The 14414-nt window shown below is 42.8% G+C and overlaps 1 protein-coding gene across 4 annotated transcripts in view; it reads left to right on the forward strand.

Moving 5' to 3' along the window:
- The first annotated feature begins 353 nt into the window (after nucleotides 1-353).
- togaram1 (TOG array regulator of axonemal microtubules 1) overlaps nucleotides 354-14414 on the forward strand; it is a 172834-nt gene continuing 158773 nt past the window's right edge. For 2 of the 4 annotated variants that reach the window (XM_087989728.1, XM_087989729.1), the window contains exon 1: nucleotides 354-2573. In XM_087989728.1, coding sequence (XP_087845854.1) covers nucleotides 552-2573 — 2022 coding nt within the window. In that variant the 5' untranslated portion in view covers nucleotides 354-551. The remainder of the gene's footprint in view (nucleotides 2574-14414) is intronic. The other 2 variants (XM_087989727.1, XM_043697298.2) reach the window with 2 other exon arrangements.

Below are 14414 nucleotides of genomic sequence, written 5' to 3' on the forward strand. Positions count from 1 at the left end.
TCGCCGCCGCATCGACTTATCAACGGCTTTGTTTCAAACTACAATTCCCATCGTGCTTCAAAGCAGCAGCGCCACCAAGAGAGTGGAGGAGAATAGCGTCCGGGTTGGAGGTTTGATCTCTCTTCACCATGGAAGCGTTCGGTCGCGAAGCGGGTTCGTTTTGTTCACGTGACTTGGCTTGCCTAGTTACGGCCATTTTGTTGGGAGTTTTTTTCAAACCCCGGATTGTGAGAAAGAGATAGAGAACGCGAGCGGCCAGGCGCTATTGCGCGCGTCTCTGCATCTGTATGAGTGTGCGCGCGCGCGTGCGTGCGCGGTGTGGGAGGGAGTCGGGGGTTGGGAAACAGCCTGTTATGAGGGAAAGGCAGTGAGGTGGTGCGGTGCTGCCGGTACCGGCGGCCCAGAGGTGAACGCTGTGATTATTGTAAATAAAGGGTAAATGTCATGTAAACGATTGAATGACGTCAGAGAGGAAGGGATGAAGCCCTGGAGACGGCGGCGTTTACAGTCGCTGAAGGCGCTCGGCCGGCTGCCGCTTTCCGGCAGCTTTGATGGCAGGTTCGGTTGCCAAGTTGGTGCGGCCGGTGTTTGCTAAGCACGATCAGCATCGCCTCTCGACTGGTGACCGGAGTGAACTTTACGAGCGGCGGGGTGGCGGCCTCTTCTCCTGCAGGAGCAGCGACACTCGGGATGCCGTGATGTCAGTCAGGGGGAACGGCAGCCCAGCAGCTGCGGCGCCGTCCAACATGGAAGAAGATGTGATTCTCCAGCAACTCCGCAACCAGTCTTCGCACAAGCGCAGCGAAGGACTTAGGGCCCTCCGTGCCAACATCAGGCAAAACGCAGGGAAGTTAATGTTTAGTAATAAGGACGCTCTCTTCTCAAGTTTAAACGAAGTTCTCCTGGACGGCAGAAGGGAAATCAAAATCTCGTGTATTCAGCTCATATCGGAAATTATCCAAGGATCAGATTCAGATCTGGGTTACTGTAGGACTACCGTGTTGCCCAAACTTATATGGAGTCTGCGGGACGACAACCCAACTGTGCGCAAAGAACTCGTGCAAACTTTGCATGTCTATTTAAAATGCTCTATCATCTCGAAGGAAGTTTTTTGTGCTTTGATAGAACATGGGCTGGAAAGCCACGATCCTGATGTTAGGAAGGCGACGACTATAATTTTACCCATTTTGCTCACTAAGGAATTGAACAACGATAGCCTATTCGACGTGACCCTTTGTTTAGCTAAAAAACTAAATGGCGATAGCACGGATGACCCGTTCTCAGCATTCGCAACCATGGGGCATATAAAACATCATATCGGAGAAGAAGAATTTAACTCGTATTTAAAACGTTTGCCACCGTCTCTTAGAAGAGAGTATAACAAACTAATGGAAATAAGGTTTGAGCCTCAGGCCAAGTTAAATGGGAGTAACGTTCCTCAGGCGGAACAAAATAAAACATTTAAGACAAATTCGGGATTTCGTAGCAGGACAATCGGCAGTTTTGAAGATGTCTCCCAATTTTCTGAGCCAATTTCCAAGGATCATAATCTGGAATTTCGAATAATTCCACAGGAGTTGTATGTCCGACTTCTAGACCGAGAAGATTATAAAAGTAGAACGCATGCTGTTGAAGAACTGAAGAATGTTGTTGATGATTTTAATTTTATGACAGTGCCTACTACATCCGTTTTAGGTTTTATTGGCTTTTTATGCACTTTGCTAGATGACTCAAATTTTAAAGTTGTTCACGGTACATTGGAAATCATCAACTTGCTAGTCGTTAAACTAAATCATGGTGTGGTAAATTATCTCAAGCCTATTACATCTGCAACAATAAAAGTATTAGGTGACAATAAAGTTGTCACTAAACAGGAGTATATGAAAGTCTTTATGGGTTTAATGAAGCAAGTTGGTCCTCAAAAAGTGCTTGATATGCTGCTTGACAATATAAAACACAAAAATTCTAGAGTAAGGGAAGAAATATTAAATATTATAATTGCTTCACTTTTGACTTATCCAAGTGAAGACTTTAATTTGCCCAGTCTTTGTCATATTGTCGCACCAGCATTGACTGACTCTAAGAGAAAGATCCGCCATGCAGCCTTAGAGGCTTTTGCTATGTTAGCTTCATCTCTTGGTTCTAACAAAGCATTTTTGGTTAAGGCAGTGGATACAGTGGAGTTACAGGAAGACGGAGATGGTGTGATGGCTGCTGTGCAAGCCAGACTAGCGAGAAGGACCTTGCCAAAATTAACTCCACAAGGACTTGTGGAATATGCAATACCTATGCCTTCTTCTGCTCATGGTAGAGGGATGCAGATGCCATTAGGAGCAGATACTGAGTGGCTACTGGCTAGTGGAAGAACCCAGAGTGCACACAGTTACCATGGTGAACATGAAACTCATCCTTTGTGCTATGGATCACCAAGCCCCAATACTGATGAATATACCTCATTCAGAAGAGTATTAAGTGCTGGTCGAGGGAAGAACAAATTACCGTGGGAGCATGCAAGCTCAGTTACCAGGGCACCTGGTCAGACTAGGTTTTCAAACACGGCTCCTGCAGAACAGGTAAGATTTGGAGCATGCAAATTCAGTTAGCAGTAAAGGAGCTGCTAATATGAAAGCTGAATTATATAATTTTGATTTTATTGCGTTAATAACATGACATGACATTAATAAAGTGTCTTTTATCTTCCAAAGCAGTGCAAGTGGACTCAAATCATTAGTGTGAAATTTTGCAATGCTTTAAAAGTGATGATTTTGGGAGCATATGATTGAAATCCTTGTATCCTACAGAGTCATGGATACACTGTTCTTGGTATCTGCCAATACTGTTGTCAGAGGTTGGATGCAAGTAGCATGGAGATGAACTCTGCCAGTTTGTTATCATCTCTTCATGGCAGAAATGAGTTCAAAGTCGAGTTCACATCTCACGACTACGTTGTGCTGCAATCTGTTGCACCACTGTGCTGTTCAAGCACTGCAACTTTGAATTCATTCGAGTTTCGAAGAATGAAAGGGGACCTTATTGAAACATACGAGATTCTTAGGGGGCATGTCTGAGTAGCTTATTTTCCCCTGTGGGGAGAATCTCAGACCAGAGAGCATAATCTAACAGTAAAGGGTCATCCTTTTAAGACAGATGAGAGATTTCTTCTGAGGATAGTGACATTGTGGAATTCTTTACCGGGGGCACGTGACTTAGTGGTTAGTACTGCTGCCTTACAGCGCCAGGGACCTAGGTTAGGTAATAGCCTTGGGTGGCTGTGTGGAGTTTGCACATTCTCCCAGTGTCTGCGTCTGTTTCCTCCAGGTGCTCCAATTTCCTCCCATAGTCCAAAGACGTGTAGGTTTGGTGAATTTGCCTTGCTAAATTGTCCACTGTTCAGGAATGTGTAGGCTGGGTGCATTAATCAGGGATAAATGCAGGGGAATGGTTTTGGGAACGTTACTCTTCGGAGGGTTGGTGTGGATTTGTTGGGCCGAAAGGCCTGTTTCCACACTGGAGGGATTCTATGATGAATCTGTGATTCAGATCAGCCATGATCTTGTTGAGCGGCAGAGCAGATTCAGTGAGCTGCAAATTCTACTGCCGTTCTGCATCTTATGATTGATTGCTTTATCCTAGGCTTGAACAAATACAATTATAACTGATTTTAATTTGTCAAAATTGCTTATGGCAATCAATTCATTTAACATAGTTAGAACATAAGAATTAGGAGCAGGAGTAGGCTGTCCGGCATTTTGAGCCTGTTCTGCCACTCAATAAGATCATGGCTACCCTTTTTGTGGACTCGGCTCCACATACCCGCATTTTCACCATATTCCTTAACTCCTTTACTTTTCAAAAAAGTATCTACCTTAGCCTTAAAAGTGATTACTGAAGTAGCATCAACTACTTCCCTGGCCAAGAAATTCCATAGATTAACAACCCTCTGGGTGAAGAAGTTCCTTCTCAGTTCAGTTCTCAACCTGCTTCCTCTAATTTTGAAGCCATGCCCTCTTGTCCTAGTTTTACCTACCAGTGGAAACACTTCTATTTTATCAATTTCCTTCATAATTTTATATGTTTCTTTGGGATTATATTCATTGGGAGGAATCTTAATCTACTCAGCCTCTCCTCATGAGCCAACCCCCTCAACTCCAGAATCAACCTAGTCGACCTCCTCTGCACCCCTTCCAGTGCCTGTACATTCTTTCTTAAGTAAGGAGAGCAAATCTGCACACACTACTCCAGATATGGCCTCACCAACACCTTGTCCGGCTGTAACATTACCTCTGCTTTTAAACTCAACCCCTTTAGCAATGAAGGACAAAATTCCATTTGCCTTCCTAATTACGTATTGTACCTGCAGACCAACCTTCTGCGATTCATACACAAGGACACCCAGGTCCCTCTGTAAATCAGCATGCTGCAACTTTTTACCATTCAAATAAGAATCTATTTTGCTGTTACTCCTACCAAAATGTATGACTTCACATTTACTAATATTGTATTCCATCTGGCAGACCTTTGCCCACTCACTCAATGTATCTATGCTCCTCTGCAAAGTTTCACAGTCCTCTGCACACATTGCTCTGCCATTCATCTTAGTGTCATTGGCAACATTTGACACCGTACATGTGGTTCCCAACTCCAAATCATCTATAAGTTGTAAATAAATGTGGTCCCAACACCTGATCCCTGAAGCACATCACTCGTCACTGATTGCCAGCCAGAATATCAGTCATTGATCCCCACTGTTTGCTTCCTGTCAGTCAACCAATCCTCTATCCAAGCTAATACTCTACCCCTACACCATGCAACCTTGTCTTGTCTTGTAAAATTCATAATGAAAACTTCCAGCTGCTGAACAGTTTCTGTACAGCAATAGCTTTTCAATTCCTATGTACGATTTTGGACAGGCCATATGGCCAAATTACCTCAGCACCAGGTAATTATCAGGTTTTGAGCTTGCAAGCTTCAGCTTGTAGCTACACCTACTAGGAAATCTGCTGTCATTGTTATATCATGCTCATCTGTTGTGCTCCATTCTTGTGCATCCGTTGTAGCTCGTCTGTTGTCAGTCTATCTGTAATTCACCTGTACCTAGGCTGACCCTTCCTGCTTTCTGCTGCCCTCCAATTTGTCTTCAAGAAGAGATCTATGTAGCTTTTCAGCTCTGATCAAAAGACCAAAGCGTTGTTGTTTATTTTTCTTCTCTTGCAATTTCAAATACATCTTAGTTTTATTTTTCCATTGTAGCCAGGGTATCTAGTGTAAAAACAGAAAATAATGATGAAGCCCAAAGTTCTGATTTCGTTAATGATATATGGTGAAATGCTTCCATTTTGTATATGTACTCATAAACAGAAGAAAGTAAATGTAGTTGAGTGATTATTAATTTTTTCAAATTTGCATATACTTGTGTAGGGACTTGTTGTTCTTGTCTTGAAAGATGCCTATGACCCTTACTAAAAGCAACTAGTCAAGTTGTAAACACTTCACTGTAAACATATTGTGTGGTTCCATTGAGTATGAAGTTAAAAGGCATTTTTCAAGAAAGACCAGGTTCACAGAAAACCATTGTCTTTCTTATTGATTTTAGTACTTGCAAATAGATATTGGTGATGTCTCACCACTTTTTAAGAACAGGAGAAACTGCCAGTTATCAATCCACTTAGATTAGAGGTTTTTCTGGATAAATAAAATGTTTATTCTTTGCTGAATTACATTTTTATTTTTATATAAATTTGAATAGTTTTCTTCTTATATCTGATGTTACTTCATTGGGTCAAATCTAAATCTATCTGTCTTGATAGACAACTGGGTAAAGAAAAAGTATGGGAAGAACCTATGTGACCTGGCTTTGTTGCATTAGCAGTTGGGCAATCTAGAATGGGACTCTGTTCCTCTGTTGCAGATGGAGATTAATAGTCCTGCTTGTTGGATAGCCACATAGACATACTTCTTCAATGATAACGTGTCTTGACATGACATAACATTTTACAGTATATGACTGAAAGACTTTCTGATGTTGCACTGTATCACAAGTTGGTGCCTACAAAAGAGGACAGGAAAAAATTGGGAGGATACAAATGGAGTCAAACAGCAAGGAAACAAAGCCTTCAGTCCAACCAGTCGTTGCTGAACTTAATCCCAAACTAAACTAGTCCCACCTCATAGAGTCCTGACAGTGTGGTTGCAGGCCATTTGTAGTATCAAGTCCACACCAATCCTTTGCAGAGGAGCATCCCACCCAATCTCTGTATTTCCCATGGTCAACTGAGCTAGCCTGTAAATCCCTGGACACTATGGGTAAGTTAGCATAGCCAATCCACCTAGCCGCCACATCTTTGTATTGTGGGAGAAAACTGAAGCACCTGGAGGAAACCCACGCAGACGTGGAGAGAACGTGCACACTTCACACAGATGGTTGCCTGAGGCTGGAATTGAACCTGGGTCCCTAGTCTTGTAAGGCAGCAGTGCTAACCGCTGAACCACCTTCCTGCTTCTAGCCCATATCCCTCCAAACCTTTCCTATTCGTGAAAATTGTTGCTAGAATAATTTCAGACTGTTTACAATAATTCTTGTGTATAAACTTATTGGCTTTTATTATGTCTCAATCTTCATTCATTTATTTGGATTTATGTATTTTCACCTGAGTTAGTCCTGTGTTGGGCTCACCTCGCTACAGTGAGTTTCCTTTCATTTTACTGTGTTGCCTTCAAAACTGTAAACAGTGAGGCTTCGAAACCATCAGAGGCACACAACTTCATTTGAAGAGATGTTTTTGTTTCATGGTTCTCAAAGCAAACCAACACTACAATAAAAGTCGATACTTAGCTGGGAAGCTGGACTCTGTACACGCTGCCATTTTGATTCATCCATCTGAAACTATGGGCTGCGGTTTAGGCAAACAGTGAACGTTCACATTGCTGGACTTGGGAACCTTTTCTGACATTTGGGAAGGTTAATAGCCAGAAACACTTACACTTGAGTCTTCTGAATGTGGGGAGAGACTGGCCACCATAATTGCTGCATCAAAACCCAAAGTCCATCCGAACATAACTAGTATGAATTCAGAACATAGGAAGTAATATTGAAATAAATGTGCAGGTGTAAATTTTTAAATAGTTTATGAATAAACTTTAGTCCAGTGCAAATTTCCTGTTGGCTAATTTATAAAGCCACAGTGGCATTAAGCTGTGTAAAGCTCTGCAGTTCTCTCTAAGCACTGTAAAAGTTCCAAATAAAAGTGACTGTGGTACAAAACTAAGCAAGAGCAAAGTTACTCTTGTTGAAAATTCTACTGCAACAATTACAAGTAACAACTTTTCAAAACAGTTTGCTTCTGGCTGTCAGGAATGTATTTATTGTAAAATGCTAATAACAGAGAACTCTAATTTTGTCCACAGCTGTCACTTTTCTCAAATAAAAGTATAATCCTGAAATAAAAATATAGTGCTACCAGCATCTGTGAGGAGAGGAACAGGGTTAATGTTTTGTGTCTAATGTGACACTTTCTCAGAACTAGTTCTGCTAGAATTATCTCCCAAATTATCCCAAAATTGGATGGCATGGTGGCTCAGTAGTTAGCAGTGCTGCTCACAGCATGAGGAACATGGGTTCGATTCCACCCTCGGGTGACTGTGTGGAGTTTGCATGTTCTCACTGTGTCTGCATGTGTTTCCTCAAGGTGCTCCAGTTTCCTCTCACAATCCAAAGATGTGCAGGTTTGGTGAATTGACCATGCTAAATTGCCCATAGTGTTCAGAGATATATAGGTTAGGTGCATTGATCAGGGGTAAATATAGGATAATGGGGTAGGAGAGTTGGTCTGAGTGGGTTACTGTTTGGCGGGTTGGTGTGGACTTATTGGGCCGAAGGGCCTGTTTCCACACTGTAGGGATTCTACGATTATCTTGACAATACTATTTCTTACCCTGTTTCCTGAAAGATCTCCATTCTATTCTCCTAGTTTCTCCGTTTCTATATCGCATCCAAATTTAGGCCGTGGCACACCTGTCACTGAACGCCTCCGCATCTCATTCGAGTCTCGATACCATATCAGCAATCACGTTTTCGCGACCTGCTACATGCACAATTGTCAAATTGAATGGTTGCAACAACAAGCTCCATCGAAACAGTCTGGCATTTTTGTCCTTAGCATTGTTGCTCATAATATAAACACTGAAATGTTGTAATGCCAACACCAGGCTTAAAGTCTCTTTCTCCACCTTTGAATATTTCTGTTGATGAACATTCAACTTTCTGGAAAAACACCCGATGGGTCTTTCTATTCCCTCGTCATCCTCCTGCAGGAGCACTGCGCCGACACCCGCATCACTGGCATCGATAGCCACCTTGAAAGGCTTCGTGTACACAGGTGTGGCTAATACTGGGGCAGTAGTTAACACAGTTTTTAGGCTGTCAAACGTTTCTGACAGTCTGCTGTCCAATGAAACTTCTTGTCCTTCTTTTAACAATTCGGTGAGTGGAGCAGCCACACTGCTAAAATTCGGCACAAACCTCCAGTAAAGTTCACTCAATCCCAGGAACTGTCGTACTGCTCTTTTCATTGACGTTGTGGGAAATTCCTCCATTACTTTCGTCTTCGCCTCCCGTGGGGCCAATTTAAGACCATAAGACCATAAGACATAGGAGTGGAAGTAAGGCCATTCGGCCTATCGAGTCCACTCCGCCATTCAATCATGGCTGATGCGCATTTCAGCTACACTTACCAGCGTTCTCCCCGTAGCCCTTACTTCCTCTAGACAACAAGAATCTATCAATCTCGGCCTTCCACTGCACTCCGTGGCAATGAATTCCACAGGCCCACCACTCTCTGGCTGAAGAAATGTCTCCGCATTTCTGTTCTGAAATGACCCCCTCTAATTCTAAGGCTGTGTCCACGGGTCCTAGTCTCCTCGTCTAACGGAAACAATTTCCTAGCATCCACCTTTTCCAAGCCATGTATTATTTTGTACGTCTCTATTAAGTCTCCCCTTAATCTTCTAATCTCCAATGGATACAATCCCAGTATCCTCAGCCGTTCCTCCTATGTTAGACCTGTCATTCCAGGGATCATCCGTGTGAATCTCCGCTGGACACGTTCCAGTGCCAGTATGTCCTTCCTGAGGTGTGGGGACCAAAACTGGACACAGTACTCCAAATGGGGCCTAACCAGAACTTTATAAAGTCTTAGTAGTACATCTCTGCTTTTATATTCCAACCCTCTTGAGATAAGAGACAACATTGCATTCGCTTTCTTAATCACGGACTCAACCTGCATGTTTACCTTTAGAGAATCCTCGACTAGCACTCCCAGATCCCTTTGTGCTTTGGCTTTATTAATTTTCTCACCATTTAGAAAGTAGTCTATGCTTTTATTCTTTTTGCCAAAGTGCAAGACCTCGCACTTGCTCACGTTAAATTCCATCATCCATTTCCTGGACCACTCTCCCAACCTGTCTAGATCCTTCTGTAGCCTCCCCACTTCCTCAGTACTACCTGCCTGTCCACCTAACTTCGTATCATCGGCAAACTTCGCTAGAATGCCCCTGGTTCCCTCATCCAAATCATTAATATATAATGCGAACAGCTGTGGCCCCAGCACCGAACCCTGCGGGACACCGCTCGTCACCGGCTGCCATTCTGAAAAAGAACCTTTTATCCCAACTCTCTGCCTTCTGTTAGATAGCCAATCCTCAATCCATCCCAGCAGCTCACCTCGAACACCATGGGCCCTCACTTTGCTCAGCAGCCTCCCGTGTGGCACCTTATCAAAGGCCTTTTGAAAGTCTAGATAGATCACATCCACTGGGTTTCCCTGGTCTAACCTACTTGTTACCTCTTCAAAATTTGTCCGTGTCCAATAACACGGCCCAGGAAGGTGACTTGGGATTTGGCATGTCCACTTTTAGCTAGGATTACCACCAAGCTTGCCTTCCGAAGTTGATTGAACAAGTCCGATAAATGCTGTAAATGTTCCTTCCATGAGTGACTAAAAATCACCAGGTCGTCACACTGGCTCGGTGGTTAGCACTGCTGTCTCACAGCACCAGGGTCCCAGGTTCGATTCCAGCCTTGGGCGACTGTCTGTGTGGAGTTTGCACATTCTCCCTATGTCTGCGTGGGTTTCCTCCGGGTGCTCCGGTTTCCTCCCACAGTCCAAAATGTGCAGGTTAGGTGAATTGGCCATACTAAATTGCCCATAGTGCTAGATGCATTGGTCAGAGGGAAATGGGTCTGTGTGGGTTACTCTTTGGAGGGTCGGTGTGTTCATGTTAGGCCAAAGGGCCTGTTTCCGCACTGTAGGGAATCTAATCAATGGAAACAACACAGTTTGATAATCCGGCAATGACTTTATTAGTTAGTCTCTAAAATGTGGCTGGAGCATTTTTCATACCAGATGGCATGGCGTTGAACTGATATATTCCTTTGGCGTTACGAAAGCCAAAATTGCCTTTGCTTTCTCTGACAGAGGTCCTTGCCAGCAGCCTCTGAGCGAGTCCAACTTAGAAATGTAAGTTCCTTGTCCCATGTTTTCCACACAGTCCTCTAACCGTGGAATTGGATATGCATCAGTCTTTGTAACAGCATTGACTTTTTCCACCTATCACATTTCCGACGCCCCTCCCCCAAGTCCCTCCTCCCTATCTTTTATCTTAGCCTGCTGGACAAACTTTCCTCATTCCTGAAGAAGGGCTAATGCCCGAAACGTCGATTCTCCTGTTCCCCAGATGCTGCCTGACCTGCTGCGCTTCTCCAGCAACACATTTCCATCTCTAATAGTCCACACAAACCCGTTGGGTACCATCTGACTTTGGCAACATGACTAAGCATGAGCTCCAGTCACTGTAACTCATTTTGATTATGCCATCTTGGAGCATGCGCTCTATCTCCTTCTGAACCTGTGCCACCTTCAGAGGGTTATGCCTATAAGGATGTTGCTTAATTTGAGCAGCATCTCCTACATCTACATCATGCACAATTAGGTTAGTACTTTCCAGATTTTTTCCGCATATCTCCCCTTGTAATAGTAATAACTCGTTCAGGTCATTTTGATTTTCTTGTGGAAGATTAATTAATAATTTATCCCAATTTTTGACAAATTCCTCATTATCCAACTTGATTTGAGGAATGTCCAATTCAGAATCCTCTGAACTTGGTTCTTTCTTCTGTGCTGTAATCACTAGCACCTTCTCCTCTTGCTTTCCTTCCCTGTCAGAATACCTTTTGAGCATATTCACATGAAATACTTTGAAATTTCTTTACATCTGGAGTCCCTAGTTCACCTCACTCAATTTCTTCTCAATTTGATAAGGTCCGGTAAACCTTGCTTTTAAAGGTTCACCTATTACTGAAGTAACATCAATACCTTATCCCAGTTGCAAAATTGTGAATTTGTGGTTTCTTATCCACTTCCTGTTTCATTGTGTGCTGCAATACTTTTAAATGCTGTGTAGCCAACTCCCCAGCTCTATTTAATTGTTCTCTAAAATTTGACATATCCTCCAAATGTGTGGTCTCTGAATTCTGACTTATTAATTTCTCCTTGATCAATTTTAATGGTCCTCTTCTTTCAATGCCCAAAAATTAATTTAAATGGACTGACTTTGGTTGATTCATTTGGTGCATCTCTGATCGCAAAAAGTACAAGCAGAGCTCCCTTATTCCAATCATCTGGAAAATCCTGACCATAAGTCCTCAACATGGTCATTAGCGATTGATGCCAAGTCTCTAGCACTACCTGTGTTTTTGGATGGTACGTAGTAGATTTGAATTGCTTTATTCCCAAGTTATCCATAACCTCCTTGAATAGCTTGGATGCGAAGTTTGACCCTTGATCTGACTGTGTCTCTATTGGTAGTCTGTCTCTGGTGAAACATTTGATTCATTCTTCTACAACCCTTTTAGCTATGATGTTGCGTAATGGTACTGTCTCTGGAAATCTGGTTGATACATCCATTATTGTTAATAAATACGTATTCCACTTTTTGTTTGAGGTTGGGGACCTACGAAATCAATCAAGACTCTTGTGTCTTGCTGGAATAGGTATTGAAAGGGCATGTTTTATTACTGCCTGTGATTTTCTGATTAGCTGACATGTATGACACATCTAGCAAAATTCAACTGCTTCCTTGTGTAGTCCAGGCCAGTAAAAATGTCTTTGCATTTTAGCCTGTGTTGTCCTCACCCCTACATGACCTTCAAGTATTAACTCATGCGCCACTCACAGCACCTCCTTTCGACACCCTACTGACAAAACAATCTGATGATCCTGTGCCCTTTTCTCATCTGCTTAAATGTATGATGGTCTCCATTTCCTCACTAAGACATCCATTGTTAAATAATAACACATAGGGATGCATTCACTCTCCTCGATATATGCCTTTTGATATAACTCTTTTAAATTTTCATCTTAGCAGAGCTAAAGGTACTTGCATGTTTACCTATTTGCTCCTGCTCTGTTCCACTTATCTGATCAAAAAAGTCTCTGGTAATGCTATTTCAGCTTCCTTATCTATACCTTTTGATCTCTCCTGCTTCAGCTTGTGCCTCTGTAACCTTGTTAAGACACAATCTGGGAGAATTTCCAAATAAGACTCCTGCTGCAGTGCTTCAGTTGCCTGAGTCTCCAATGGCTTTTCAACTAGGGTAGGCAGCATGTCAACCAGTGAACGAATTAGATCATTTGCGAGGACAATTTGTATTCCTGGAGCTGAGAGTTAGTCCAGTACTCCTACCACAAATCTTCACTCTTCTCTCGACATTCTAGCCTCACTTTACATAATTGAGCACTTTTTGTCTCACCATGGATTCCTGTTATCAGTACCTTTTCTGGCAGTAGTCCCTCAGGAGTACATATCTCCCCATCCTTCAGCATCACAGACTGAGAGGATCCTGTGTCCTTTAATATTGTAACCTCTTTACCTGCTACTCCTGGCCTTTGTGAATAAACATTACCTTTGCAGTATATTTTTTAAACAAATCTGGCACTTCCTCCTTACCCAACCTCTGATCATCTTGTACATTCTGAGGCTGTTGTCTAACTTTTTGTTACTAGTCCAACGAAACTCTCAGGCTTGTCCGGTTTTCCTACATCTGGCTTTCTCCTAGCCCACCAACACTGATTTCATGTGGCCCATTTTATGACAATGAGAACACCGGAGCTTTTTAACTTCTCTGTCTCCTTCAAGGGTTTTCTTTTTACCCTGTGGTAAGTTCTCCTAATGATCTTCACTGAGATCTACCTTCCCTTTTCCAGTGAGGATTTCTCTTTGCCCCAATTTCTATCCCTCATGGACTGAAATTGATTCTGGAAGCCAAACCGTGTTTTATGGACCAGCTCATAATCATCAGCCACTTCAGCTGCTAACCTTGCCATTTTATCTTTCTGGTCTTCCACATGAGTTCTCACTACTTCCTCGCTAAGGTCACCTTCAGCCTTTATCTCCAGCCTTTTAAGCTGACTTCCCTTTTTAAGTGTCAATTCTGACGTTCAAGCATTCTCTCCTTTTTCTTTCTCATCTGCTCTCTTTTTCCCTCTCTTCTGCGTTTAATCGTAACTCAAACTGTCTTTTCCTTATCTCTCACCTCTAACTCAAGCTTCATGTGCAATTGAATTCCTGCCATTTCTATAGATTCTGATGGTGTTTCCAGCAAATTTAAATGCTGAGCTACTGCTGTAATTATCTCTCTTTTCCTGACAGAAGGGGGCAGCTCCAACCCCAGCTTGTCTGATAATTCCAGCAACCTGGTCATATTCACTTTTTGCAAAACTACTATGTTCACCTCCTCCACTTCCAGAAAACTCTTGGCAACTGAAAGAGCCATTGCTATCCCAAGCTTTGTCTACCCAACCAAGCCAACACCTGAAATAAATGACAAAAAGCAGTGGACCCAGTGCCGATCTTTGTGGCACACTGCTGGTCTCAGGCTTCCAGTCTGAAAAGCAACCCTTTACCACCACCCTCTATATTCTACATTTGAGCCAGTTCTATATCCATTTGGCTAGTTGTCCCTCTTTTCAATGTGATCTAACCTTGCTAACGAGTCTACCATGAGGAACCTTGTTGAATGCCTTATTGAAGTCCATATATAGATTACGTCCACCACTTTTCCCTCATCAATTCTCTTTGTTACTTCTTCATAAAGTTCAATCAAGTTCATGAGACATGATTTCCCATGCGCAAAGCCATGTTGACTGTCCCTAATCAGTCCTTGTCTTTCTAAATGCATGTAAAGCCTGTCCCTTAGCCTGCCTCCCAACAATTTGCCCAGCACTAATGTCAGGCTCACAGTCTATTTCTTACCACCTCTCTTAAATAGTGGCACCACGTTAGCCAATCTCCAGTCTTCTGGCACCTCACTTGTGACTATCGATGATACAAATATCTCAGCAAGGGGCCCAACAATCAAT

Source organism: Chiloscyllium plagiosum, unplaced genomic scaffold, assembly GCF_037043375.1.
Source record: "Chiloscyllium plagiosum isolate Xiang-an unplaced genomic scaffold, Cpla_swu_hap1 HiC_scaffold_8, whole genome shotgun sequence".
NCBI classification, from domain to species: Eukaryota; Metazoa; Chordata; class Chondrichthyes; order Orectolobiformes; family Hemiscylliidae; genus Chiloscyllium; species Chiloscyllium plagiosum.